Source organism: Manacus candei, unplaced genomic scaffold, assembly GCF_025592945.1.
Source record: "Manacus candei isolate 608988 ecotype Guabito, Panama unplaced genomic scaffold, ASM2559294v1 h1tg000388l, whole genome shotgun sequence".
Lineage (NCBI taxonomy): Eukaryota > Metazoa > Chordata > Aves > Passeriformes > Pipridae > Manacus > Manacus candei.
In genome coordinates, this window is record NW_026138436.1 from 1 (window position 1) to 25,301 (window position 25,301).

The 25,301-nt window shown below is 62.0% G+C and overlaps 1 protein-coding gene and 3 long non-coding RNA genes across 6 annotated transcripts; 2 read left to right on the top strand and 2 right to left on the bottom strand.

The window, feature by feature from the left end:
• The first annotated feature begins 557 nt into the window (after positions 1-557).
• LOC127465427 (cleavage and polyadenylation specificity factor subunit 1-like) lies at positions 558-22,741 on the top strand. The gene is made up of 10 exons (XM_051775896.1): positions 558-609; positions 2,533-2,674; positions 5,117-5,269; positions 7,000-7,176; positions 10,841-10,907; positions 15,183-15,230; positions 15,310-15,465; positions 18,097-18,226; positions 20,770-20,908; positions 22,586-22,741. The coding sequence occupies exons 2-10, from the start codon at positions 2,567-2,569 to the stop codon at positions 22,631-22,633; spliced, it is 1,026 nt and encodes a 341-aa protein (XP_051631856.1). The 5' UTR covers positions 558-609; positions 2,533-2,566; the 3' UTR covers positions 22,634-22,741.
• LOC127465429 (uncharacterized) lies at positions 1,185-2,557 on the bottom strand. The gene is made up of 4 exons (XR_007902189.1): positions 2,378-2,557; positions 2,192-2,216; positions 1,859-2,006; positions 1,185-1,325 (listed from the first exon to the last, which is right to left on the bottom strand). It is a non-coding gene; the product is annotated as an uncharacterized LOC127465429 (long non-coding RNA).
• Positions 13,219-14,844, top strand: LOC127465428 (uncharacterized). 2 transcript variants are annotated; one of them, XR_007902188.1, is made up of 4 exons: positions 13,219-13,252; positions 13,581-13,747; positions 14,537-14,563; positions 14,748-14,844. It is a non-coding gene; the product is annotated as an uncharacterized LOC127465428 (long non-coding RNA). The 2 variants fall into 2 exon arrangements; XR_007902187.1 differs by lacking the exon at positions 13,219-13,252 and adding an exon at positions 13,369-13,389 and having other exon boundaries at positions 13,566-13,747.
• LOC127465430 (uncharacterized) lies at positions 18,078-19,127 on the bottom strand. Of its 2 annotated transcripts, none has more exons than XR_007902191.1 (3): positions 19,092-19,127; positions 18,363-18,400; positions 18,078-18,197 (listed from the first exon to the last, which is right to left on the bottom strand). It is a non-coding gene; the product is annotated as an uncharacterized LOC127465430 (long non-coding RNA). The 2 variants fall into 2 exon arrangements; XR_007902190.1 differs by lacking the exon at positions 19,092-19,127 and adding an exon at positions 18,908-18,943.
• Positions 22,742-25,301: the final 2,560 nt, after the last annotated feature.

A 25,301-nucleotide genomic window follows, 5' to 3' on the forward strand; every position in this document is an offset into this window, starting at 1 on the left:
TACCCCAAAAACCCCAAACCCCAAACCCCCCTGTCATCTGGGAGGCCATTCCCAACACCAGGTACCCCAAAACCACAAACCCCAAACCCCCCTGTCAGCTGGGAGGCCATTCCCAACACCAGGTACCCCAAAACCCTGCACCCCAAACACACCCCAGTTCCAAACACCAGGTACCCCAAAACCCCTGTACCCCAAAACCCTTGCACCCCAAAACCCTGCACCCCAAAACCCCAAACCCTGCACTCCAAACCCCCCTGTCAACTGGGAGACCATTCCCAACACCAGGTACCCCAAAACCCTTGCACCCCAAAACCCTGCACCCCAAAACCCCAAACCCTGCACTCCAAACCCCCCTGTCAGCTGGAAAGCCATTCCCAACACCAGGTACCCCAAAACCACAAACCCCAAACCCCCCTGTCAGCTGGGAGGCCATTCCCAACACCAGGTACCCCAAAACCCCAAACACACCCCAGTTCCAAACACCAGGTACCCCAAAACCCCTGTACCCCAAAACCCCAAAACCCTTGCACCCCAAAACCCTGCACCCCAAAACCCCAAACCCTGCACCCCAAACCCCCCTGTCAGCTGGGAGGCCATTCCCAACACCAGGTACCCCAAACCCCAAACCCCTGCACCCCAAATCCCCTGTACCCCAAACCCCAAACCCCCCCATCAGCTGGGAGACCATTCCCAACACCAGGTACCCCAAAACCCCAAACCCCAAACCCTGTACCCCAAACCCCCCTGTCAGCTGGGAGGCCGTTCCCAACACCAGGTACCCCAAATCCCAAACCCCTGCACCCCAAACCCCTGCACTCCAAACCCTGTACCCCAAACCACTGCACCCCAACTCTGAGAATCTCTAAACTCTACACTCTAAACCCCAAACCCCAAAACCCTGTACCCCAAACCCCTGCACCCCAACTCTGAGATACTCTAAACTCTACACTCTACACCCCTGTACCCCGAACACCTGTACCCCAAACCCTGCACCCCAAACACCTGTACCCCGAACACCTGTACCCCAAACCCTGCACCCCAAACACCTGTACCCCAAACACCTGTACCCCAAACCCTGCACCCCAACTCTGAGATACCCTAAACCCTGCACCCCAAACCCTGCACCCCAACTCTGAGATACCCTAAACCCTACACCCCAAAACCCTGCACCCCAAAACCCTGTACCCCAAACCCCTGCACCCCAACCCTGAGGTCCCCCAGCCCTGACCCTGACCCTGTCCCTAACCCTGACCCTGACCCTAATATTGACCCTGACCCTAATCCTGACCCTGACCCTGACCCTAATATTGACCCTAACCCTGACCCTAATATTGACCGTGACCCTGACCCCGACCCTGACCCTAATATTGACCCTAACCCTGACCCAAACCCCTAACCCTGACCCTAACCCTGACCCTAATATTGACCGTGACCCTGACCCCGACCCTGACCCTAACATTGACCCTAACACTGACCCTGACCCTGACCCTGACCCTGACCCTAACCCTAATATTGACCCTAACACTGACCCCTGACCCCGTTTTAGGATCTCCCTGGAGGAGTGGGAGCACGTGACGTGCATGAAAAGGGTGTCCCTGTGCTCTGAGGAGACCCTGACCCTGACCCTGACCCTAACCCTGGCCCCTGCCCCTAATATTGACCCTGACCTTAACCCTGACCCTGACCCTGACCCCTGACCCCATTTTAGGATCGCCCTGGAGGAGTGGGAGCACGTGACGTGCATGAAGACGGTGTCCCTGTGCTCTGAGGAGACCCTGACCCTGACCCTGACCCTAATATTGACCCTAACCCTAACCCTGACCTTAATCCTCACCCTAACATTGACCCCTGACCCCACCCTGACCCTGCCCCGACCCCGTGCCCCATTTTAGGATCGCCCTGGAGGAGTGGGAGCACGTGACGTGCATGAAGACGGTGTCCCTGCGCTCCGAGGAGACCCTGACCCTGACCCTGACCCTAATATTGACCCTAACCCTAACCCTGACCTTAACCCTCACCCTAACATTGACCCCTGACCCCACCCTGACCCCTGACCCCGTTTTAGGATCGCCCTGGAGGAGTGGGAGCACGTGACGTGCATGAAGACGGTGTCCCTGCGCTCCGAGGAGACCCTGACCCTGACCCTGACCCTGACCCTGACCCTAACCCTGACCCTGACCCTAATATTGACCCTAACCCTGACCCTAACATTGACCCTGACCCTAACATTGACCCCTGACCCCGCCCTGACCCCATACCCCGTTTTAGGATCGCCCTGGAGGAGTGGGAGCACGTGACGTGCATGAAGACGGTGTCCCTGTGCTCTGAGGAGACCCTGACCCTAACCCTGACCCTGACCCTGACCCCTGACCCTAACATTGCCCCCTGACCCCGTTTTAGGATCGCCCTGGAGGAGTGGGAGCACGTGACGTGCATGAAGACGGTGTCCCTGCGCTCCGAGGAGACCCTGACCCTAACCCTGACCCTGACCCTGACCCCTGACCCTAACATTGCCCCCTGACCCCGTTTTAGGATCGCCCTGGAGGAGTGGGAGCACGTGACGTGCATGAAGACGGTGTCCCTGCGCTCCGAGGAGACCGTGTCGGGCCTCAAGGGCTACGTGGCCGTGGGCACCTGCCTGATGCAGGGCGAGGAGGTCACCTGCCGAGGAAGGGTGGGCACCTGGGGGGATCCAGGGGGGAAATGGGGGTACAGGGGGGGCACCCAGGGGGGAAATAGGGGTCCTGGGGGGGTACAGGGGGGAACTGGGGGTCCTGAGGGCACCCAGGGGGAGCTGGGCACCTGCCTGATGCAGGGCAAGGAGGTCACCTGCCGAGGAAGGGTGGGCCCCTGGGGGCACCCAAGGGGCACCTGGGGGGAAATGGGGGTCCTGGGGGGGTCCTGAGGGGTTATGGGGGGGAATTGGGGGTCCTGGGGGCACCTGGAGGTCCTGGGCACTGCCTGATGCAGGGGGAGGAGGTCACCTGCCGAGGAAGGGTGGGCACCTGGGGGGTCCTGGGGAGCACCTGGGGGGAAATGGGGGTCCTGGGGGGGTCCTGAGGGGTTATGGGGGGGAATTGGGGGGAAATGGGGGTGCTGGGGGCACCCAGGGGGCTCTGGGCACCTGCCTGATGCAGGGGGAGGGGGTCACCTGCCGAGGAAGGGTGGGCACCTGGGGGGTCCTGGAAGGGTATAGGGGGGAAATGGGGGTCCTGGGGGGGCAGTGGGAGTCCTGGGGGCACCCAGGGGGTCCTGGGCACCTGCCTGATGCAGGGGGAGGAGGTCACCTGCCGAGGAAGGGTGGGCACCTGGGGGGATCCAGGGGGGAAATGGGGGTCCTGGGGGGCACAGGGGGAAAATGGGGGGTCTGGGAGGGGGTACAGGGAGGAAATGGGGGTCCTGGGGGGCACCTGGGGGTCCTGAGGGACACCTGGGGGGCACCTGGGGGTCCTGAGGGCACCCAGGGGGTCTTGGGCACCTGCCTGATGCAGGGGGAGGGGGTCACCTGCCGAGGAAGGGTGGGCACCTGGGGGGTACAGGGGGGCACCTGGGGGGAAATGGGGGTCTGGTGGGGTCCTGAGGGGTTATGGGGGGGAAATGGGGGGAAATGGGGGTCCTGGGGGCACCCAGGGGGTCCTGGGCACCTGCCTGATGCAGGGGGAGGAGGTCACCTGCCGAGGAAGGGTGGGCACCTGGGGGGATCCAGGGGGGAAATGGGGGTACAGGGGGGGCACCCAGGGGGGAAATGGGGGTCCTGGGGGGGTACAGGGGGGAACTGGGGGTCCTGGGGGCACCCAGGGGGATCTGGGCACCTGCCTGATGCAGGGGGAGGAGGTCACCTGCCGAGGAAGGGTGGGCACCTGGGGGCACCCAAGGGGCACCTGGGGGGAAATGGGGGCACTGGGGGGGTCCTGAGGGGTTATGGGGGGGAAATGGGGGGAAATGGGGGTGCTGGGGGCACCCAGGGGGTCCTGGGCACCTGCCTGATGCAGGGGAAGAGGGTCACCTGCCGAGGAAAGGTGGGCACCTGGGGGGGTACAGGGGGAAAATGGGGGGTACAGGGGGGGTACAGGGGGGAAATGGGGGGTCCTGGGGGGGTATAGGGGGAAATGGGGGTCCGGGGGGGCACCTGGGGGGGAACTGGGGGTCCTGGGGGTTCCAGGGGGGAAATGAGGGGCACTGGGGGGTCCTGGGGGTTCCAGGGGGGAAATGGGGGTCCTGGGGGCACTCAGGGGGTCCTGGGCACTGCCTGATGCAGGGCGAGGAGGTCACCTGCCGAGGAAGGGTGGGCACCTGGGGGGTCCTGGGGAGCACCTGGGGGGAAATGGGGGTCCTGGGGGGGGTCCTGAGGGGTTATGGGGGGGAAATGGGGGGAAATGGGGGTCCTGGGGGGGAAATGGGAGTCCTGGGGGGGTCCTGGGGGGACACAGGGCTGAAATGGGGGTCCTGGGGGCACCCAGAGGGTCCTGGGCACCTGCCTGATGCAGGGGGAGAGGGTCACCTGCCGAGGAAGGGTGGGCACCTGGGGGGTCCTGGGGGGCACCTGGGGGGGTACAGGGGGGAAATGGGGGTCTGGGGGGGTCCTGAGGGGTTATGGGGGGGAATTGGGGGCCCTGGGGGGGCACCTGGGGGGTTATGGGGGGGAAATGGGGGTCCTGGGGGCACCCAGGGGGTTCTGGGCACCTGCCTGATGCAGGGGGAGGGGGTCACCTGCCGAGGAAGGGTGGGCACCTGGGGGGTCCTGAGGGGGTATAGGGGGGAAAAATGGGGGTGCTGGGGGGCATGGGAGGGTCCAGGGGGGAAATGGGGGTCCTGGGGGCACCCAGGGGGTCCTGGGCACCTGCCTGATGCAGGGGGAGGGGGTCACCTGCCGAGGAAGGGTGGGTGGGCACCCAGGGGGCACCTGGGGGGCACCTTGGGGTCCAGGGGGAAAATGGGGGTCCTGGGAGGGTCCAGGGGGGAAATGAGGGGCACTGGGGGGTCCTGGGGGGGTCCAGGGGGGAAATGAGGGGCACTGGGGGGTCCTGGGGGGGCACAGGGGGAAAATGGTGGTCCTGGGGGCACCCAGGAGGTCCTGGGCACCCGCCTGACGCGGGGGGTCCCCGTGCCCCCCCAGATCCTGATCCTGGACGTGATCGAGGTGGTCCCGGAGCCGGGGCAGCCCCTGACCAAGAACAAGTTCAAGGTGCTCTACGAGAAGGAGCAGAAGGGCCCCGTGACCGCCCTGTGCCACTGCCACGGCTACCTGGTGTCGGCCATCGGCCAGAAGGTACCCGGGCACACCTGGGCGCACCTGGGCACACCTGGGCACACCTGGGCACACCTGGGGGGGGCTCCCCTGGGGGCGTCGGGGCGTCCCTGTGCCCCCCCGGGGCTCCTCCTGACACCTTGGTGGCTACTCAGTGTTGGTTGAGTCCAGATTGGTGGCCACCACGGGGGGTGTTGGGGGCCACCATAGGGTCAAGGACCCCCTTGGTGACCTCGGGGTGTCCCTGTGACCCCCCCAGATCTTCCTGTGGAGCCTCAAGGCCAACAAGCTGCCTTTGGTGGCCACTCGGTGTTGGTTGAGTCTGGATTGGTGGCCCAGGGGCCACCATGGGGGGGGGAGTGTCAAGGGCCACCATGGGGTCAAGGACCCCCTTGGTGACATCGGGGTGTCCCTGTGACCCCCCCAGATCTTCCTGTGGAGCCTCGAGGCCAACGACCCGCCCTTGGTGACCACTCGGCGTCGGTCGGTCGGGTTTGGGCCGACGACCCAAAGGGCCACCACGGGGGGCATTGGGGGCCACCATAGGGTCAGGGACCCCCTTGGCGACCTTGGGGTGTCCCCGTGACCCCCCCAGATCTTCCTGTGGAACCTCAAGGCCAACGACCTGCCCTCGGTGGCCACTCGGTGTCGGTTGAGTCCAGATTGGTGGCCCGGGGGCCATCACAGGAGGGGGGTCTCAAGGACCATCATGGGGTCCAGGACGCCCTTGGTGACCTCGGGGTGTCCCCTTTGCCCCCCTTGGGTCCTCCTGTGGAGCCTCAAGGCCAACGACCCACCCTTGGTGGCCACTCGGTGTCGGTTGAGTCCAGATTGGTGGCCCAGGGACCACCACAGGGGGCTTTGGGGGCCACCGTGGGGTCAAGGACCCCCTTGGTGACATCGGGGTGTCCCCGTGCCCCCCTTGGGTCCTCCTGTGGAGCCCCAAGGCCAACGAGCCACCCTTGGTGGCCACTCGGTGTCAGTTGAGTCCGGATTCGTGCCCCGGGGGGCACCAAGGCGGGCATTGGGGGCCACCGTGGAGTCAAGGACCCCCTTGGTGACCTCGGGGTGTCCCCGTGCCCCCCTTGGGTCCTCCCATGGAGCCTCAAGGCCAACGACCCGCCCTCGGTGGCCGCTCGGCGTCGGTCGGTCGGGTTTGGGCCGATGACCCAAAGGGCCACCACGGGGGGCATTGGGGGCCACCATAGGGTCAGGGACCCCCTTGGTGACCTTGGGGTGTCCCTGTGACCCCCCCAGATCTTCCTGTGGAACCTGAAGGCCAACGACCCGCCCTTGGTGGCCACTTGGCGTCAGTTGAGTCCAGATTGGTGGCCCGGGGGCCACCACGGGGGGTTTTGGGGGCCCCAATAGGGTCAAGGACCCCCTTGGCGACCTTGGGGTGTCCCTGTGACCCCCCCAGATCTTCCTGTGGAGCCTGAAGGACAACGACCTGCCCTTGGTGGCCACTTGGCGTCAGTTGAGTCCGGATTGGTGGCCCAGGGGCCACCAAGGCGGGCATTGGGGGCCACCTTGGGGTCAAGCACCCCCTTGGTGACCTCGGGGTGTCCCCGTGACCCCCCCAGATCTTCCTGTGGACCCTCAAGGCCAACGACCCGCCCTTGGTGGCCGCTCGGCGTCGGCTGGTCGGGTTTGGGCCGATGACCCAAAGGGCCACCAAGGCGGGCATTGGGGGCCACCGTGGGTTCAAGGACCCCCTTGGTGACCTCGGGGTGTCCCCGTGACCCCCCCAGATCTTCCTGTGGAGCCTGAAGGACAACGAGCTGACGGGCATGGCCTTCATCGACACGCAGCTCTACATCCACCAGATGATCAGCGTCAAGAGCTTCATCCTGGCCGCCGACCTCATGAAGAGCATCTCGCTGCTGCGCTACCAGGAGGAGAGCAAGACCCTCTCCCTCGTCAGCAGGGTGGGTCCCCGGGGAGCCACGAGGACCCCCAGAGCACCCAGACCCCCCCCAGAGCCCCCAGACCCACGGGGGGCACCCCGGTGCTGGCGGTGCCGGCCCTGAGGGACACCCGGGAGGGTGGGAGGGACTCCTGGGGGACACCTGAGGAGGGTCTCAGAGGGCGCCCAGGGGGTCCTGGGGGACACCTGAGGAGGGTCTCAGAGGGCACCCAGGGGGTCCTGGGGGACACCCAAGAGGTTTGGGGAACTCTCAGGGGACTCCTAGGGGGTCTTGGGGGACACCCAGGGGGTCCTGGGGGACACCCAAGGGGTTTGGGGAACTCTCAGGGGACTCCTAAGGGGTCTTGGGGGACACCCAGGGACTCCTGGGGGACACCTGAGGGTCTCAGAGGGCACCCAGGGGGTTCTGGGGGACACCCAAAGGTCTCAGAGGGTGACCAGTGGGTTCTGGGGGACACCTGAGGGTCTCAAAGGGCACCCAGGGGGTCCTGGGGGACACCTGAGGGTCTCAGAGGGTGCCCAGGGGGTCCTGGGGGACACCTGAGGGTCTCAGAGGGTGCCCAGGGGGTCCTGGGGGACACCCAAGGGTCTTAGAGGGCGCCCAGGGGGTCTTGGGGGACACCTGAGGGTCTCAGAGGGCACCCAGGGGGTCCTGGGGGACACCCAAGGGGTTTGGGGAACTCTCAGGGGACTCCTTGGGGGTCTTGGGGGACACCCAGGGGGTCCTGGGGAACACCTGAGGGTCTCAGAGGGTGCCCAGGGGGTTCTGGGAGACACCCGAGGGTCTCAGAGGGCGCCCAGGGGGTCCTGGGGGACACCCAAGGGTCTCAGAGGGCGCCCAGGGGGTCCTGGGGGACACCCAAGGGGTTTGGGGAACTCTCAGGGGACACCCAGGGGGTCTTGGACACCCAGAGGGTCCTGTGGGACACCCAAGAGGTTTGGGGAACTCTCAGGGGACTCCCAGGGACTCCTGGGGGGCACCCGAGGGTCTCAAAGGGCACCCAGGGGGTCCTGGGGGACACCTGAGGGTCTCAGAGGGTGCCCAGGGGGTCCTGGGGGACACCCGAGGGTCTTGGGGGACACCCAGGGGGTCCTGGGGGACACCTGAGGGTCTCAGAGGGCGCCCAGGGGGTCCTGGGGGACACCCAAAGGTCTCAGAGGGTACCCAGGGGGTCCTGGGGGACACCCAAGAGGTTTGGGGAACTCTCAGGGGACTCCCAGGGGGTCTTGGGGGACACCCAGGGGGTCTTGTGGGACACCCAAGGGGTTTGGGGAACTCTCAGGGTACACCCAGGGGGTCCTGGGGGACACCCAAGGGGTTTGGGGAACTCTCAGGGTACACCCAGGGGGTCCTGGGGGACACCTGAGGGTCTCAGAGGGTACCCAGGGACTCCTGGGGGACATCCAAAGGTCTCAGAGGGTGACCAGTGGGTTCTGGGGGACACCTGAGGGTCTCAGAGGGTACCCAGGGGTTTTTGGGGGACACCTGAAGATGGTCTCAGAGGGTGACCAGGGGGTCCTGGGGGACACCCAAGGGGTTTGGGGAACTCTCAGGGGACTCCTAGGGGGTCTTGGGGGACACCCAGGGGGTCCTGGGGGACACCCAAGGGGTTTGGGGAACTCTCAGGGGACTCCTAAGGGGTCTTGGGGGACACCCAGGGACTCCTGGGGGACACCTGAGGGTCTCAGAGGGCACCCAGGGGGTTCTGGGGGACACCCAAAGGTCTCAGAGGGTGACCAGTGGGTTCTGGGGGACACCTGAGGGTCTCAAAGGGCACCCAGGGGGTCCTGGGGGACACCTGAGGGTCTCAGAGGGTGCCCAGGGGGTCCTGGGGGACACCTGAGGGTCTCAGAGGGTGCCCAGGGGGTCCTGGGGGACACCCAAGGGTCTTAGAGGGTGCCCAGGGGGTCCTGGGGGACACCTGAGGGTCTCAGAGGGCACCCAGGGGGTCCTGGGGGACACCCAAGGGGTTTGGGGAACTCTCAGGGGACTCCTTGGGGGTCTTGGGGGACACCCAGGGGGTCCTGGGGAACACCTGAGGGTCTCAGAGGGTGCCCAGGGGGTTCTGGGGGACACCCGAGGGTCTCAGAGGGCACCCAGGGGGTCCTGTGGGACACCCAAGAGGTTTGGGGAACTCTCAGGGGACTCCCAGGGACTCCTGGGGGGCACCCGAGGGTCTCAAAGGGCACCCAGGGGGTCCTGGGGGACACCTGAGGGTCTCAGAGGGCGCCCAGGGGGTCCTGGGGGACACCCAAGAGGTTTGGGGAACTCTCAGGGGACTCCCAGGGGGTCCTGGGGGACACCTGAGGAGGGTCTCAGAGGGCGCCCAGGGGGTCCTGGGGGACACCCAAAGGTCTCAGAGGGTACCCAGGGGGTCCTGGGGGACACCCAAGAGGTTTGGGGAACTCTCAGGGGACTCCCAGGGGGTCTTGGGGGACACCCAGGGGGTCTTGTGGGACACCCAAGGGGTTTGGGGAACTCTCAGGGTACACCCAGGGGGTCCTGGGGGACACCCAAGGGGTTTGGGGAACTCTCAGGGTACACCCAGGGGGTCCTGGAGGACACCCGAGGGTCTCAGAGGGCGTCCAGGGGGTCCTGGGGGACACCCAAGAGGTTTGGGGAACTCTCAGGGGACACCCAGGGGGTCCTGGGGGACACCCAAGGGTCTCAGAGGGCACCCAGAGGGTCCTGGGGGACACCTGAAGAGGGTCTCAGAGGGTGCCCAGGGGGTCCTGGGGGACACCCAAGGGGTTTGGGGAACTCTCAGGGGACTCCTAGAGGGTCTTGGGGACACCCAAGGGTTTTAGGGAAGTTTCAGGGGGTCTTGGGGGACACCCAGGGGTCAAAAAGGACACTCAAGTGTCCTGGAGGGACACTCTTGGGGGACACCCAGGGGCTTAGGGGGACACCCAGGAGGTCCAGGGGACACCCAGGGGGTCCTGGGGGACACCCAAGGGGTTTGGGGAACTCTCAGGGGGTCTTGGGGAACACCCAGGGGTCACAAAGGACACTCAAGTGTCCTGGGGGGACACTCCTGGGGGACACCCACAGATCTTGGGGGACACTTGAGGGACACCCGGGGGCTTGGGGGGACCCTCAGGGGCGTCAGGGGACACCCAGGGGTGCTGGGGGACACTTGGGGGGTCTCAGAGGACACTTGGGGGTCTCAGGGGACACTCAGGGGGTTTTGGGGGACACCCAAGGGGTTTGGGGAACTCTCAGGGGACACCCAGGGGTGCTGGGGGACACTTGGGGGGTCTCAAGTGACACTTGGGGGTCTCGGGGGACTCTCGGGGATCCTGGGGACACCCAAGGGTCTCAGGGGATACCCAAGATGTCCTGGGGGACACTCCTGGGGGACACTTGAGGGACACCCGGAGGCTTGGGGGGACGCTCAGGGGCATCAGGGGACACCCAGGGGTGCTGGGGGACACTTGGGGGGTCTCAAGTGACACTTGGGGGTCTCGGGGGGCACTCAGGGTTCCTGGGGGACACCCAAGAGTCTTGAGGGGCACTCAGGGGGGACACTCAGGATCTCGGGGGCCCGGGGGCTGCTCGGGGGTCCCGGGGGATGCCCAGAGCCCCTCCCCAGCCTGGCAGTGTTGGCACAGCCCCCCCGGGACCCCCCGGCACGGCGCTGACGGTGACGGGGTGTCCCCGGCAGGACGCGAAGCCGCTGGAGGTTTACAGCGTGGACTTCATGGTGGACGGCACCCAACTGGGCTTCCTGGGTACGGGCGGGGGTCCCGGGGGGGGTTGGGGTTGGGTTTAGTTGGGTTTGGGTGGGTTTTGGTGGATTTGGGTTGGATTTTGGCAGGTTTGGGTTGACTTTGGGTGAGTTTTGTAGAGTTCAGTTGGGTCTGGATGGGTTTGGGTTGAGTTCGGTTGGGGTTGGGTTGGGTTGGGTTGGGGTTGGGGTTGGGTTGAGTTGACTTCAGGTGGGTTTTGGTGGATTTGGGTTGGATTTCGGTGGGTTTGGGTTGACTTTGGGTGGGTTTTGTAGAGTTCAGTTGGGTCTGGATGGGTTTGGGTTGGGGTTGGGGTTGGGTTGGGTTGAGTTGACTTTGGGTAGGTTTTGGTGGATTTGGGTTGGATTTCGATGGGTTTTGGTTGACCTTGGGTGGGTTTTGTGGAGTTCGGTCAAGTCCGGATGGGTTTGGGTCGAGTTGGGTTGGGGTTGGGTTGGGTTGGGTTGGGTTGGGTTGGGTCGAGTTGGGTTGACTTTGGGTGGGTTTTGGTGGATTTGGGTTGGATTTCGATGGGTTTTGGTTGACCTTGGGTGGGTTTTGTGGAGTTCGGTCGAGTCCGGGTGGGTTTGGGTCGAGTTGGGTTGGGGTTGGGTTGGGTTGGGTTGGGTTGGGTTTGGTTGGGGTTGGGTTGAGTTGACTTCAGGTGGGTTTTGGTGGATTTGGGTTGGATTTCGGTGGGTTTGGGTTGACTTTGGGTGGGTTTTTGTGGAGTTCAGTTGGGTCTGGATGGGTTTGGGTTGAGTTCGGTTGGGGTTGGGTTGGGTTGACTTCAGGTGGGTTTGGTTGACTTCAGTTGGGTCTGGATGGGTTTGGTCAAGTTGGGTTGGGTTGGGTTGACTTCAGGTGGGGTTTGGTGGATTTGGTTGGATTTGGGTGGGATTTCGGCGGGTTTGGGTTGACTTTGGGTGGGTTTTTGTGGAGTCCAGTTGGATCTGGATGGGTTTGGGTCAAGTTTGGTTGGGGTTGGGTTGGGGTTGGTTGACTTCAGGTGGGTTTGGTTGACTTCAGTTGGGTCTGGATGGGGTTGGGTCAAGTTGGGTTGGGGTTGGGTTGGGTTGAGTTGAGTTGACTTCAGGTGGGTTTGGTTGGCTTCAGTTGGGTCTGGATGGGTTTGGGTCAAGTTGGGTCGGGGTTGGGTTGGGTTGGGTTGGGTTGACTTCAGGTGGGTCTGGATGAGTTTGGGTCAAGTTGGGTTGGGGTTGGTTGAGTTCAGGTGGGTTTTGTGGAGTTCAGTTGGGTCTGGATGGGTTTGGGTTGGGGTTGGGGTTGGGTTGGGTTGAGTTGACTTCAGGTGGGTTTTGGTGGATTTGGGTTGGATTTTGATGGGTTTTGGTTGACCTTGGGTGGGTTTTGTGGAGTTCGGTCAAGTCCGGATGGGTTTGGGTCGAGTTGGGTTGGGGTTGGGTTGGGTTGGGTTGGGTCGAGTTGGGTTGACTTTGGGTGGGTTTTGGTGGATTTGGGTTGGATTTCGATGGGTTTTGGTTGACCTTGGGTGGGTTTTGTGGAGTTCGGTCGAGTCCGGGTGGGTTTGGGTCGAGTTGGGTTGGGTTGGGTTGGGTTGGGTTGGGTTGGGTTGGGTTTGGTTGGGGTTGGGTTGAGTTGACTTCAGGTGGGTTTTGGTGGATTTGGGTTGGATTTCGGCAGGTTTGGGTTGACTTTGGGTGGGTTTTTGTGGAGTTCAGTTGGGTCTGGATGGGTTTGGGTTGAGTTCGGTTGGGGTTGGGTTGGGTTGACTTCAGGTGGGTTTGGTTGACTTCAGTTGGGTCTGGATGGGTTTGGTCAAGTTGGGTTGGGTTGGGTTGACTTCAGGTGGGTCTGGATGAGTTTGGGTCAAGTTGGGTTGGGGTTGGTTGAGTTCAGGTGGGTTTTGTGGAGTTCAGTTGGGTCTGGATGGGTTTGGGTTGGGGTTGGGGTTGGGTTGGGTTGAGTTGACTTCAGGTGGGTTTTGGTGGATTTGGGTTGGATTTCGGTGGGTTTTGGGTTGACTTTGGGTGGGTTTTGTGGAGTTTGGTCGAGTCCGGGTGGGTTTGGGTCGAGTTGGGTTGGGGTTGGGTTGGGTTGACTTTGGGTTGGTTTTGGTGGATTTGGGTTGGATTTCGGTGGGTTTGGGTTGACTTTGGGTGGGTTTTTGTGGATTTGGTTGAGTCTGGATGGGTTTGGGTTGGGTCGTTCAGTTGGGGTTGGGTTGGGTTGACTTCAGGTGGGTTTTTGTGGCGTTCAGTTGGGTCTGGATGGGTTTGGGTCGTTCGGTTGGGGTTGGGTTGGGTCTTGGTGGATTTGATTGGATTTGGGTTGGATTTGGTTGAGTTTAAGTTGAGTTTGAGATGGTTTTGGTTGAGTTTGAGGTGGATTTGATTGAGTTTAGTTGAGTTTGAGATGAATTTGGTTGAGTTTGAGATGGATTGGGTTGAATTTGAGTTTGAGATGAATTTGGTTGAGTTTAGTTGAGTTTGAGATGGATTTGGTTGAGTTTAATTGAGTTTGAGTGGATTTGGTTGAGTTTAAGAGTTTGAGATTAATTTGGTTGAGTTTGAGTTGAGTTTGAGGTGGATTTGATTGAGTTTAGTTGAGTTTGAGATGAATTTGGTTGAGTTTGAGTTTGAGAAGGATTTGGTTGAGTTTGAGATGAATTTGGTTGAGTTTGAGTTTGAGAAGGATTTGGTTGAGTTTAAGTTGAGTTTGAGATGGATTTGGTTGAGTTTGAGATGAATTTGGTTGAGTTTGAGTTTGAGATGGATTTGGTTGAGTTTGAGATGAATTTGGTTGAGTTTGAGTTTGAGATGGATTTGGTTGAGTTTGAGATGGATTTGGTTGAGTTTGAGGTGGATTTGGTTGAGTTTGAGGTGGATTTGGTTGAGTTTGAGGTGGATTTGGTTGAGTTTAGTTGAGTTTGAGTTGGATTTGGTTGAGTTTGAGTTTGAGATGGATTTGGTTGACTTTAGTTGGGTTTGAGATGGATTTGGTTGAGTTTAAGTTGAGTTTGGGTGGGTTTGGTCGAGTTTGAGTTTGAGTGGATTTGGTTGAGTTTGAGAAGGATTTGGTTGAGTTGAGTTTGAGTGGATTTGGTTGAGTTTGAGTTTGAGATGAATTTGGTTGAGTTTAGTTGAGTTTGAGTTGGATTTGGTTGAGTTTGAGTTTGGGTGGGTTTGGTTGACTTTAGTTGGGTTTGAGTTGGATTTGGTTGAGTTTAAATTGAGTTTGGGTGGGTTTGGTTGAGTTTGAGATGGATTTGGTTGAGTTTAGGTTGAGTTTGAGTTGGATTTGATTGAGTTTAGTTGAGTTTGAGATGAATTTGGTTGAGTTTAGTTGAGTTTGAGTTGGATTTGGTTGAGTTTGAGTTTGGGTGGGTTTGGTTGACTTTAGTTGGGTTTGAGTTGGATTTGGTTGAGTTTAAGTTGAGTTTGGGTGGGTTTGGTTGAGTTTGAGTTTGAGGATTTGGTTGAGTTTAAGTTGAGTTTGAGATGGATTTGGTTGAGTTGAGTTTGAGTGGATTTGGTTGAGTTTGAGATGAATTTGGTTGAGTTTGAGGTGGATTTGGTTGAGTTTAATTGAGTTTGAGTTGGATTTGGTTGAGTTTAAGTTGAGTTTGGGTGGGTTTGGTTTAGTTTGAGTTTGAGATGGATTTGGTTGAGTTTGAGGTGAATTTGGTTGAGTTTGAGGTGGATTTGGTTGAGTTTGAGGTGGATTTGGTTGAGTTTGAGTTGAGTTTGAGTTGGATTTGGTTGAGTTTGAGTTTGAGATGGATTTGGTTGACTTTAGTTGGGTTTGAGTTGGATTTGGTTGAGTTTAAGTTGAGTTTGGGTGGGTTTGGTTGAGTTTGAGTTTGAGATGGATTTGGTTGAGTTTGAGATGGATTTGGTTGAGTTTAGGTTGAGTTTGAGATGGATTTGGTTGAATTTGAGTTTGGGTGGGTTTGGTTGAATTTTTGGATTTGGTTGAGTTTAGTTGAGTTTCAGATGGATTTGGTTGAGTTTAGTTGAATTTGAGATGAATTTGGTTGAGTTTAGTTGAGTTTGGTTGGGGGTGAGTGTCTTTCAGTCTGGGTTTTGTGTGGGTTTGGGTTGACTTGGTCGACTGAGTCAGGTTTGGGTCGAGTTCAGTTGGGTTTGGTTGAAATCAAGTGGGTTCAGTTTGATCTCTGGTGACTTTGGCTGAATTCTGATTGGCCGTGGGTGCCTTTGGCTCGAGTTCAGGTCGGATTTGTGCAGATTTTGCCCAAATTGAGCCATTTTTAACCCTTCCTTCCCCTCCCCGCAGTGTCCGACCGCGACCGCAACCTCCTGGTCTACATGTACCTGCCCGAAGGTGAGCGACCCCGGGGGGGTTCCCTGCTGCCCCCCCAGCCCCCAGAGCCCCCCCTGACCCTCCCCGTGTCCCCCCCCAGCCAAGGAGTCCTTCGGGGGGCTGCGGCTGCTGCGCCGAGCCGACTTCCACGTGGGCGCCCACGTCAACACCTTCTGGAGGACCCCGTGCCGGGGGTACCCCGAGGGGCCCAACCGGCGCAGCAGCACCTGGGAGAACAAGCACATCACCTGGTTCGGTGAGGGGGGGGGTTTTGGGGGCTCTGGGGGGGCTCATCCTGCACCTGGGAGAACAAATACAGCACCTGGTTTGGGGAGGAGGGGGGCTGGGGGCTCTGGGGTGGGATTGGGGACCCTCATCCTGCACCTGGGAGAACAAGCACAGCACCTGGTTGGGTGAGGGGGGGGATTTGGGGGGGCTGGGGGGCTCATTTTGTGCCTGGGAGAACAAGCACAGCACCTGGTTCGGTGAGGAGGGGGGATTTTGGGGGGTCTGGGGGGCTCTGGGGGGGCTCATCTTGTACCTGGGAGAACAAACACAGCACCTGGTTGGGTGAGGAGGGGGTTTTGGGGGATTTGGGGGGCCTGGGGGGCTCATCTTGTACCTGGGAGAACAAACACAGCACCTGGTTCGGTGAGGGGGGGGGGGGTTGGGGGATTTGGGGGGTCTCGGGGGCTCATCTTGTGCCTGGGAGAACAAGCACAGCACCTGGTTCGGTGAGGGGGGGGATTTGGGGGGGCTGGGGGGCTCTGGGGGGGCTCATCTTGGACCTGGGAGAACAAACACAGCACCTGGTTTGGGAAGGGGGGGGATTTGGGGGGGCTGGGGGCTCTGGGGGGGCTCATCTTGGACCTGGGAGAACAAGCACAGCACCTGGTTTGGGGAAGGGGGATTTGGGGGGTCTGGGGTGGGATTGGGGACCCCCATCCTGCACCTGGGAGAACAAACACAGCACCTGGTTTGGTGAGGGGGGGGGTTTTGGGGGGGCTGGGGGGCTCTGGGGTGGGATTGGGGACCCCCATCCTGCACCTGGGAGAACAAGCACAGCACCTGGTTCGGTGAAGGGGGGGGGTTTGGGGGGTCTAGGGGGCTCGGGGGGGGGCTCATCTTGTACCTGGGAGAACAAATACAGCACCTGGTTGGGTGAGGAGGGGGATTTTGGGGGGGCTGGGGGGCTCTGGGGGGGCTCATCTTGTACCTGGGAGAACAAACACAGCACCTGGTTCGGTGAGGGGGGGGATTTTGGGGGGTCTGGGGGCTCTGGGGTGGGATTGGGGACCCCCATCCTGCAGCTGGGAGAACAAACACAGCACCTGGTTTGGGGAAGGGGGATTTGGGGGGTCTGGGGGGCTCATCTTGGACCTGGGAGAACAAGCACAGCACCTGGTTCGGTGAGGAGGGGGATTTGGGGGGTCTGGGGTGGGATTGGGATGGGATTGGGGACCCTCATCCTGCACCTGGGAGAACAAACACAGCACCTGGTTTGGTGAGGAGGGGGATTTTGGGGGCTCTGGGGGGGCTCATCTTGGACCTGGGAGAACAAACACATCACCTAGTTTGGGGAGGGGGGAGATTTGGGGGGTCTGGGGTGGGATTGGGGACCCCCATCCTGCAGCTGTTAGAACACGAACATCACCTGGTTTGGTGAGGGGGGGGGTTGGGGGGACTGGGGGGCTCAGGGGGAGCTCATCTTGCACCTGGGAGAACAAACACAGCACCTGGTTGGGTGAGGAGGGGGGGGTTTGGGGGATTTGGGGGCTCTGGGGGGGCTCATCTTGTACCTGGGAGAACAAACACAGCACCTGGTTGGGTGAGGAGGGGGATTTGGGGGGGCTGGGGGGCTCATCTTGCACCTGGGAGAACAAACACATCACCTGGTTTGAGGAGAGGGATTTGGGGGGGTCTGGGGGCTCTGGAGGGGCTCATCTTGTACCTGGGAGAACAAGCACATCACCTGGTTCGGTGAGGGGGGGGATTTGGGGGGTCTGGGGGGCTCATCTTGTACCTGGGAGAACAAATACAGCACCTGGTTTGGTGAGGGGGGGGGGGTTTGGGGGATTTGGGGGCTCTGGGGGGCTCATCTTGTGCCTGGGAGAACAAACACATCACCTAGTTTGAGGAGAGGGATTTGGGGGGGTCTGGGGGCTCTGGAGGGGCTCATCTTGTACCTGGGAGAACAAGCACAGCACCTGGTTTGGTGAGGGGGGGATTTTGGGGGGTCTGGGGGCTCTGGGGACCACCATCCTGCAGCTGGGAGAACAAACACAGCACCTGGGTGGGTGAGGGGGGGGATTTGGGGGGCTCTGGGGGGGCTCATCTTGTGCCTGGGAGAACAAACACATCACCTGGTTGGGTGAGGGGGGGGATTTGGGGGGTCTGGGGCCTCTGGGGTGGGATTGGGGACCCCCATCCTGCAGCTGGGAGAACAAGCACAGCACCTGGTTGGGTGAGGAGGGGGATTTGGGGGGTCTGTGACCCCTGTGACCCCCCTTTTGTGCCCCCCAGCAACACTGGACGGGGCTCTGGGGGCCCCTGACCCCCCCATGACCCCTGACCCCCCTGGGGACCCCTGACCCCCCCATGACCCCCTGACCCCCCCGGGGACCCCCAAACCCCCCCGTGACCCCCATTTTGTGCCCCCCAGCAACACTGGACGGGGGGCTGGGGACCCCTGACCCCCCCAAGGACCCCCAAGCCCCCTGTGACCCCCTGACCCCCCTGGGGACCCCCAGACGCCCCGTGACCCCCATTTTGTGCCCCCCAGCAACACTGGACGGGGGGCTGGGGACCCCTGACCCCCCCCCATGACCCCCTGACCCCCCCGGGGACCCCCAAACCCCCCCGTGACCCCCCGTTTTGTGCCCCCCAGCAACACTGGACGGGGGGCTGGGGCTGCTGCTGCCCATGCAGGAGAAAACCTACCGGCGGCTGCTGATGCTGCAGAACGCCCTGAGCTCCGCCCTGCCCCACCTGGCCGGGCTGAATCCCAGGGCATTCAGGTAACACACACCTGGAACACCTGTCCCACCTGTCCCACAGCCCCCTCACCTGTCCCACAGCCCCCTCACCTGTCCTATAGCCCCCCACACCCGTCCCACAGCCCCCAACCCCGCCCTGAGCTCCGCCCTGCCCCACCTGGCCGGGCTCAACCCCAGGGCATTCAGGTAACTCACCTGTCCCACAGCCCCCTCACCTGTCCTATAGCCCCCTCACCTGTCCTATAGCCCCCACACCTGTCCCACAGCCCCCCCACCTGTCCCACAGCCCCCAGCCCCGCCCTGAGCTCCGCCCTGCCCCACCTGGCCGGGCTCAACCCCAGGGCATTCAGGTAACACACACCTGGAACACCTGTCCCATAGACCTCACACCTGTCCTATAGCCCCCTCACCTGTCCTCACCTGTCCCACCTGTCCCACAGCCCCCTCACTTATCCCACAGCCCCCACACCTGTCCCACAGCCCCCATACCTGTCCTATAGACCCCTCGCCTGTCCCACAGCCCCCACACCTGTCCTATAGACCCCTCACCTGTCCAACCTGTCCCACAGCCCCCTCACCTGTCCCACAGCCCCCTCACCTGTCCCACAGCCCCCAACCCTGCCCTGAGCTCCGCCCTGCCCCACCTGGCCGGGCTGAATCCCAGGGCATTCAGGTAACTCACCTGTCCTATAACCCCCACACCTGTCCTATAGCCCCCTCACCTGTCCTATAGCCCCCACACCTGTCCCACAGTCCCCTCACCTGTCCCACAGCCCCCACACCTGTCCCACAGCCCCCAACCCCGCCCTGAGCTCTGCCCTGCCCCACCTGGCCGGGCTCAACCCCAGGGCATTCAGGTAACTCACCTGTCCCACAGCCCCCTCACCTGTCCTATAGCCCCCTCACCTGTCCTATAGCCCCCACACCTGTCCTATAGCCCCCCCACCTGTCCCACAGCCCCCAGCCCCGCCCTGAGCTCCACCCTGCCTCACCTGGCCGGGCTCAACCCCAGGGTATTCAGGTAACACACACCTGGAACACCTGTCCCATAGACCTCACACCTGTCCTATAGCCCCCTCACCTGTCCTCACCTGTCCCACCTGTCCCACAGCCCCCTCACTTATCCCACAGCCCCCACACCTGTCCCACAGCCCCCATACCTGTCCTATAGACCCCTCGCCTGTCCCACAGCCCCCACACCTGTCCTATAGACCCCTCACCTGTCCAACCTGTCCCACAGCCCCCTCACCTGTCCCACAGCCCCCTCACCTGTCCCACAGCCCCCAGCCCTGCCCTGAGCTCCGCCCTGCCCCACCTGGCCGGGCTGAATCCCAGGGCATTCAGGTAACTCACCTGTCCTATAACCCCCACACCTGTCCTATAGCCCCCTCACCTGTCCCACAGCCCCCACACCTGTCCCACAGTCCCCTCACCTGTCCCACAGCCCCCACACCTGTCCCACAGCCCCCAGCCCTGCCCTGAGCTCCGCCCTGCCCCACCTGGCCGGGCTGAATCCCAGGGCATTCAGGTAACTCACCTGTCCTATAGCCCCCTCACCTGTCCTATAGCCCCCTCACCTGTCCCACAGCCCCCTCACCTGTCCCACAGCCCCCACACCTGTCCCACAGCCCCCAGCCCTGCCCTGAGCTCCGCCCTGCCCCACCTGGCCGGGCTCAACCCCAGGGCATTCAGGTAATACACACCTGGAACACCTGTCCCACCTGTCCCACAGCCCCCTCACCTGTCCTATAGCCCCCACACCTGTCCCACAGCCCCCAGCCCCACCCTGAGCTCCGCCCTGCCCCACCTGGCCGGGCTGAATCCCCGGGCATTCAGGTAACTCACCTGTCCTATAGAACCCACACCTGTCCCACATTTCCCTCACCTGTCCCACAGCCCCCAGCCCCGCCCTGAGCTCCGCCCTGCCCCACCTGGCCGGGCTCAACCCCAGGGCATTCAGGTAACACACACCTGGAACACCTGTCCCACCTGTCCCACAGCCCCACACCTGTCCCACAGCCTCCACACCTGTCCCACAGCCCCCTCACCTGTCCTATAGCCCCTACTCCCATCCCACAGCCCCCAGCCCTGCCCTGAGCTCTGCCCTGAGCTCTGCCCTGCCCCACCTGACCGGGATCAACCCCAGGGCATTCAGGTAACACACACCTGGAACACCTGTCCCACCTGTCCTATAGCCCCCCACACCTGTCCCACAGCCACCTCACCTGTCCCACAGCCCCCACACCTGTCCCACAGCCCCCTCACCTGTCCCACAGCCCCCACACCTGTCCCACAGCCCCCTCACCTGTCCCACAGCCCCCACACCTGTCCCACAGCCCCCTCACCTGTCCCACAGCCCCCACACCTGTCCCACAGCCCTCTCACCTGTCCCACATTTCCCTCACCTGTCCCACAGCCCCCTCACCTGTCCCACAGCCCCCAGCCCTGTCCCTGTGCCCCGGGGCAGCCCCTGAGCTGTCCCTGTCCCTCCCCTGTCCCTCCCCTGTCCCCCCCCTGTCCCTGTCCCCCGGGGCAGCCCCTGAGGTGTCCCTGCCCCTGCCCAGGCTCCTGCAGGCCGAGCGGCGGCTGCTCCAAAACGCCGTCAGGAACGTCCTGGACGGGGAGCTCCTGGGCAGGTTCCTGTACCTGAGCGCCATGGAGAGAGGGGAGCTGGCCAAGAAAATCGGGACCACCCCCGATATTGTGAGTGGGGAGGGGACAGGGGTGGGACAGGGACTGGGGGAGCTGGGCAAGAAAATCGGGACCACCCCGGACATCGTATGTGGGGAGGGGACAGGGACAGGGCAGGGACGGGGGGAGCTGGGCAAGAAACTCGGGACCACCCCCGATATTGTGAGTGGGGTGGGACTGGGGTGGGACAGGGACTGGGGGAGCTGGGCAAGAAAATCGGGACACCCCCGGACATCATATGTGGGGAGGGGACAGGGATGGGACAGGGGTGGGGCTGGGACAGGGGGAGCTGGCCAAGAAAATCGGGACCACCCCGGACATCGTATGTGGGGAGGGGACAGGGACTGGGACAGGGACTGGGGTGGGATGGGAGAGCTGGGCAAGAAAATCAGGATCACCCCGGACATCGTACGTGGGGAGGGGACAGGGACAGGGCAGGGACTGGGGGAGCTGGGCAAGAAAATTGGGACCACCCCGGACATCGTGTGTGGGGAGGGGACAGGGGTGGGACAGGGACAGGGACTGGGGGAGCTGGGCAAGAAAATCGGGACCACCCTGGATATCGTATGTGGGGAAGGGACAGGGACAGGGGTGGGACAGGGACAGGGGGAGCTGGGCAAGAAACTCGGGACAACCCTGGACATTGTCTGTGGGGTGGGACAGGGACAGGGGTGGGGCTGGAACAGGGACAGGGACAGGGGGAGCTGGCCAAGAAAATCGGGACCACCCCGGACATCGTATGTGGGGAGGGGACAGGGACTGGGACAGGGACTGGTGTGGGATGGGAGAGCTGGGCAAGAAAATCAGGATCACCCCGGACATCGTACGTGGGGAGGGGACAGGGACAGGGCAGGGACACCTGTGGGGATGGGGGAGCTGGCCAAGAAACTCGGGACAACACCAGATATCGTACGTGGGGAGGGGACAGGGACAGGGGTGGGGCTGGGACAGGGGGAGCTGGGCAAGAAAATCGGGACCACCCTGGACATCGTCTGTGGGGAGGAGACAGGGACAGGGACAGGGACAGCTGGCCAAGAAACTCGGGACAACCCCCGACATTGGATGTGGGGAGGGGACAGGGTGGGGACGGGGGTGGGACAGGGACTGGTGTGGGATGGGGGAGCTGGCCAAGAAACTCGGGACAACCCCGGATATCGTCCGTGGGTCGGGGACAGGGACTGGGGTGGGACAGGGCTGGGACACCTGTGGGGATGGGGGAGCTGGGCAAGGACGTGGGGAGGGGACAGGGACAGGGGTGGGGCTGGGACAGGGGGAGCTGGGCAAGGAAATCGGGACCACCCTGGATATCGTATGTGGGGAGGGGACAGGGACAGGGACAGGGACTGGTGTGGGATGGGGGAGCTGGGCAAGAAACTCGGGACCACCCCAGACATTGTCTGTGGGGAGGGGACAGGGATGGGACAGGGGTGGGGCTGGGACAGGAGTGGGGCTGGGACAGGGGGAGCTGGCCCAGAAACTCGGGAGCACCCTGGCCATGGTGGTCCCACCCGGGACAGGTTTGGGGTCGGACAGGTTTGGGGTGGGACAGGCTTGGGGTGGGACAGGTTTGGGGTCGGACAGGTTTGGGGTCGGACAGGTTTGGGAAGCAAGTGTAGGACTGGGATTGGGGGTGGGCTGGGGCAGGTGATGATCCCTGACCCCCCCCACACTTTCCCTCCCACCCCACAGATCCTGGACGACCTCCTGGAGATCGACCGAGTCACGGCCCACTTCTGAGGGGCTTCGGGACCCCCAATTCCCCCCCTCTCCCACCCCAAAATCCCCCCAAAGGGCACATTTGGAATAAAACCCAAACCCCCACGGCCGTTCCCGGGGTGTCCGTGGGTCACGGGGGGTTCGTTGGCGCTCTGGGGGCGGCACTTGGGGGGTTTTGGAAGGGGTTTGGGGGGGCTTTGCTCCATTTTTGGGGTGCTCGGGGGTGTTTCTGGCACCCCCCTGGAGCAGCGGCCTGGTGGTTTTGGGGCAATTCCGGGGGTTTTCGGGTGTCTCTGGGGCCTCCTCAGGCCCGGGGGAGTCTCTGCAGCTGCTCCAATCAGAGTTTATTTTTGTGGTGAATTTTTGGGGTAATTTGGGGCGGTTTCTGGTTCCTGCAGCGCCCCCCTCAGGCCCGGAGGACTCTCTGCAGCTGCTCCTATCAGGGTTTATTTTTGTGATGTATTTTTGGGGTAATTTCGGGCGGTTTCGGGTTCCTGCAGCGCCCCCCTCAGGCCCGGAGGACTCTCTGCAAATGCTCCAATTGGGATTATTTTTGGGTGATGTTTTGGGGTAATTTTTGGCGTTTTTGGGTTCCTGCAGCGCCCCCCTCAGGCCTGGAGGACTCTGAAGCTACTCCACTCAGGGTTTATTTTTGGGTGTGGTTTTGGGGTAATTTGGGGCGGTTTGGGGTTCCTGCAGCGCCCCCCTCAGGCCCGGAGGACTCTCTGCAGCTGCTCCACTCGAGGATTATTTTTGGGGTGAATTTTTGGGGTAATTTGGGGCGGTTTCGGGTTCCTGCAGCGCCCCCCTCAGACCCGGAGGACTCTCTGCAGCTTATCCACTCAGGGCTTATTTTTGGGGGAATTTTTGGGGTAATTTGGGGCGTTTTGAGGATCCTGCAGAGCCCCGCTCAGGCCCAGAGGACTCTCTGCAACTACTCTATTCGGGGTTTATTTTTGGATGTATTTTTGGGGTAATTTGGGGCGGTTTCGGGTTTTTATGGCGCCCCCCTCAGGCCCGGAGGACTCTCTGCAGCTGCTCCACTCGGGGTTTATTTTTGGGTGTATTTTTGGGGTAATTTCAGACTGTTTTGGGTTCCTGCAGTGCCCCCCTCAGGCCCGGAGGACTCTCTGCAAATACTCCAATTGGGTTTATTTTTGAGTGTATATTTGGGGTAATTTGGGGCGCTTTTGGGATTCTGCAGCGCCCCCCTCAGGTCCGGAGGACTCTCTGCAGATACTCCAAATACAGTTTATTTTTGGGGTGAATTTTTGGGGTAATTTGGGGTGGTTTTCGGTTCCTGCAGCGCCCCCCTCAGGCCCGGAGGACTCTCTGCAAATGCTCCACTCGCAGTTTATTTTTGGTTGAATTTTTGGGGTAATTTGGAGCGATTTCGGGTTCCTGCAGCGCCCCCCTCAGGTCCGGAGGACTCTCTGCAGCTGCTCCACTCACAGTTTATTTTTGGCTGAATTTTTGGGGTAATTTCAGGTGGTTTCGGGTTCCTGCAGCGTCCCCCTCAGGCCCGGAGGACTCTCTGCAGCTGCTCCACTCGCAGTTTATTTTTGGGTTAATTTTTGGGGTAATTTGGGGCGGTTTCGGGTTTTTATAGCGCCCCCCTCAGGCCCGGAGGACTCTCTGCAGCTGCTCCCCGTGCGGCAGCGCCCCCCAGCGGCTCAGCAGCCGCAGCGCCGCCGCCGCCAAACGGGCCCGGAGGGACTCGAACCTGGGGGGCACAGTGGGGGTCACCTGGGCCCCCCTGAACAGCCCCGGCACCCCACAGGTCACCTGGGAATCCCCAAACACCCCCAGCCCTCCCCACAGCTCACCTGGGCACCCCCAAACAACCCCAACTCATCTGGGCACCCCCAAACAACCCCACCCCCCCACAGCTCACCTGGGCACCCCCAAACACCACCAGCCCTCCCAGACTCACCTGGGCACCCCCAAACACCCGCACAGCTCACCTGGGCACCCCGGAACACTCCCAGCCCTCCCAGACTCACCCGGGCACCCCTAGACCATCCCAACACCCCCCAGCTCACCTGGGCACCCCCGAACAACCCCAACCCTCCCAGACTCACCTGGGCACCCCTAGACCATCCCAACACCCCACAGCTCACCTGGGCACCCCCAAACATCCCAGCCCTCCCCACAGGTCACCTGGGCACCCCCAAACACCACTAGCCCCCCACAGCTCACCTGGGCACCCCCAGACCACCCCAACACCTCACAGCTCACCTGGGCACCCCCGAACAACCCCAACTCACCTGGGCACCCCCAAACACTCCCAGCCCCCCACGGCTCACCTGGGCACCCCCAGACCACCCCAGCCCTCTCAGACTCACCTGGGCAACCCCAAACACCCGCGCAGCTCACCTGGGCACCCTGAAACCACCCCACAGGTCACCTGGGCACCCCCAAACAGCCCCAGCACCCCTCACAGCTCACCTGGGCACCCTCGAACATCCCCAGCCCTCTCAGACTCACCTGGGCACCCCCAAACAACCCCACAGCTCATCTGGGCACCTCCAAACACCCCCAGCCCTCCCCACAGGTCACCTGGGCACCCCCAAACACACCAACACCTCACAGCTCACCTGGGCACCCCCAAACACCCGCACAGCTCACCTGGGCACCCCGGAACACTCCCAGCCCTCCCAGACTCACCCGGGCACCCCTAGACCATCCC

Coding starts and splice junctions, on each gene's coding strand:
- LOC127465427 (XM_051775896.1), top strand. CDS start 2,567: ATGAAGACGGTGTCCCTGCGCTCCGAGGAGACCGTGTCGGGCCTCAAG. Junction 15,466..18,096: donor CAAGCACATCACCTGGTTCG/GTGAGGGGGGGG, acceptor TGTGCCCCCCAG/CAACACTGGACGGGGGGCTG. Junction 18,227..20,769: donor CTGAATCCCAGGGCATTCAG/GTAACACACACC, acceptor GCCCCTGCCCAG/GCTCCTGCAGGCCGAGCGGC.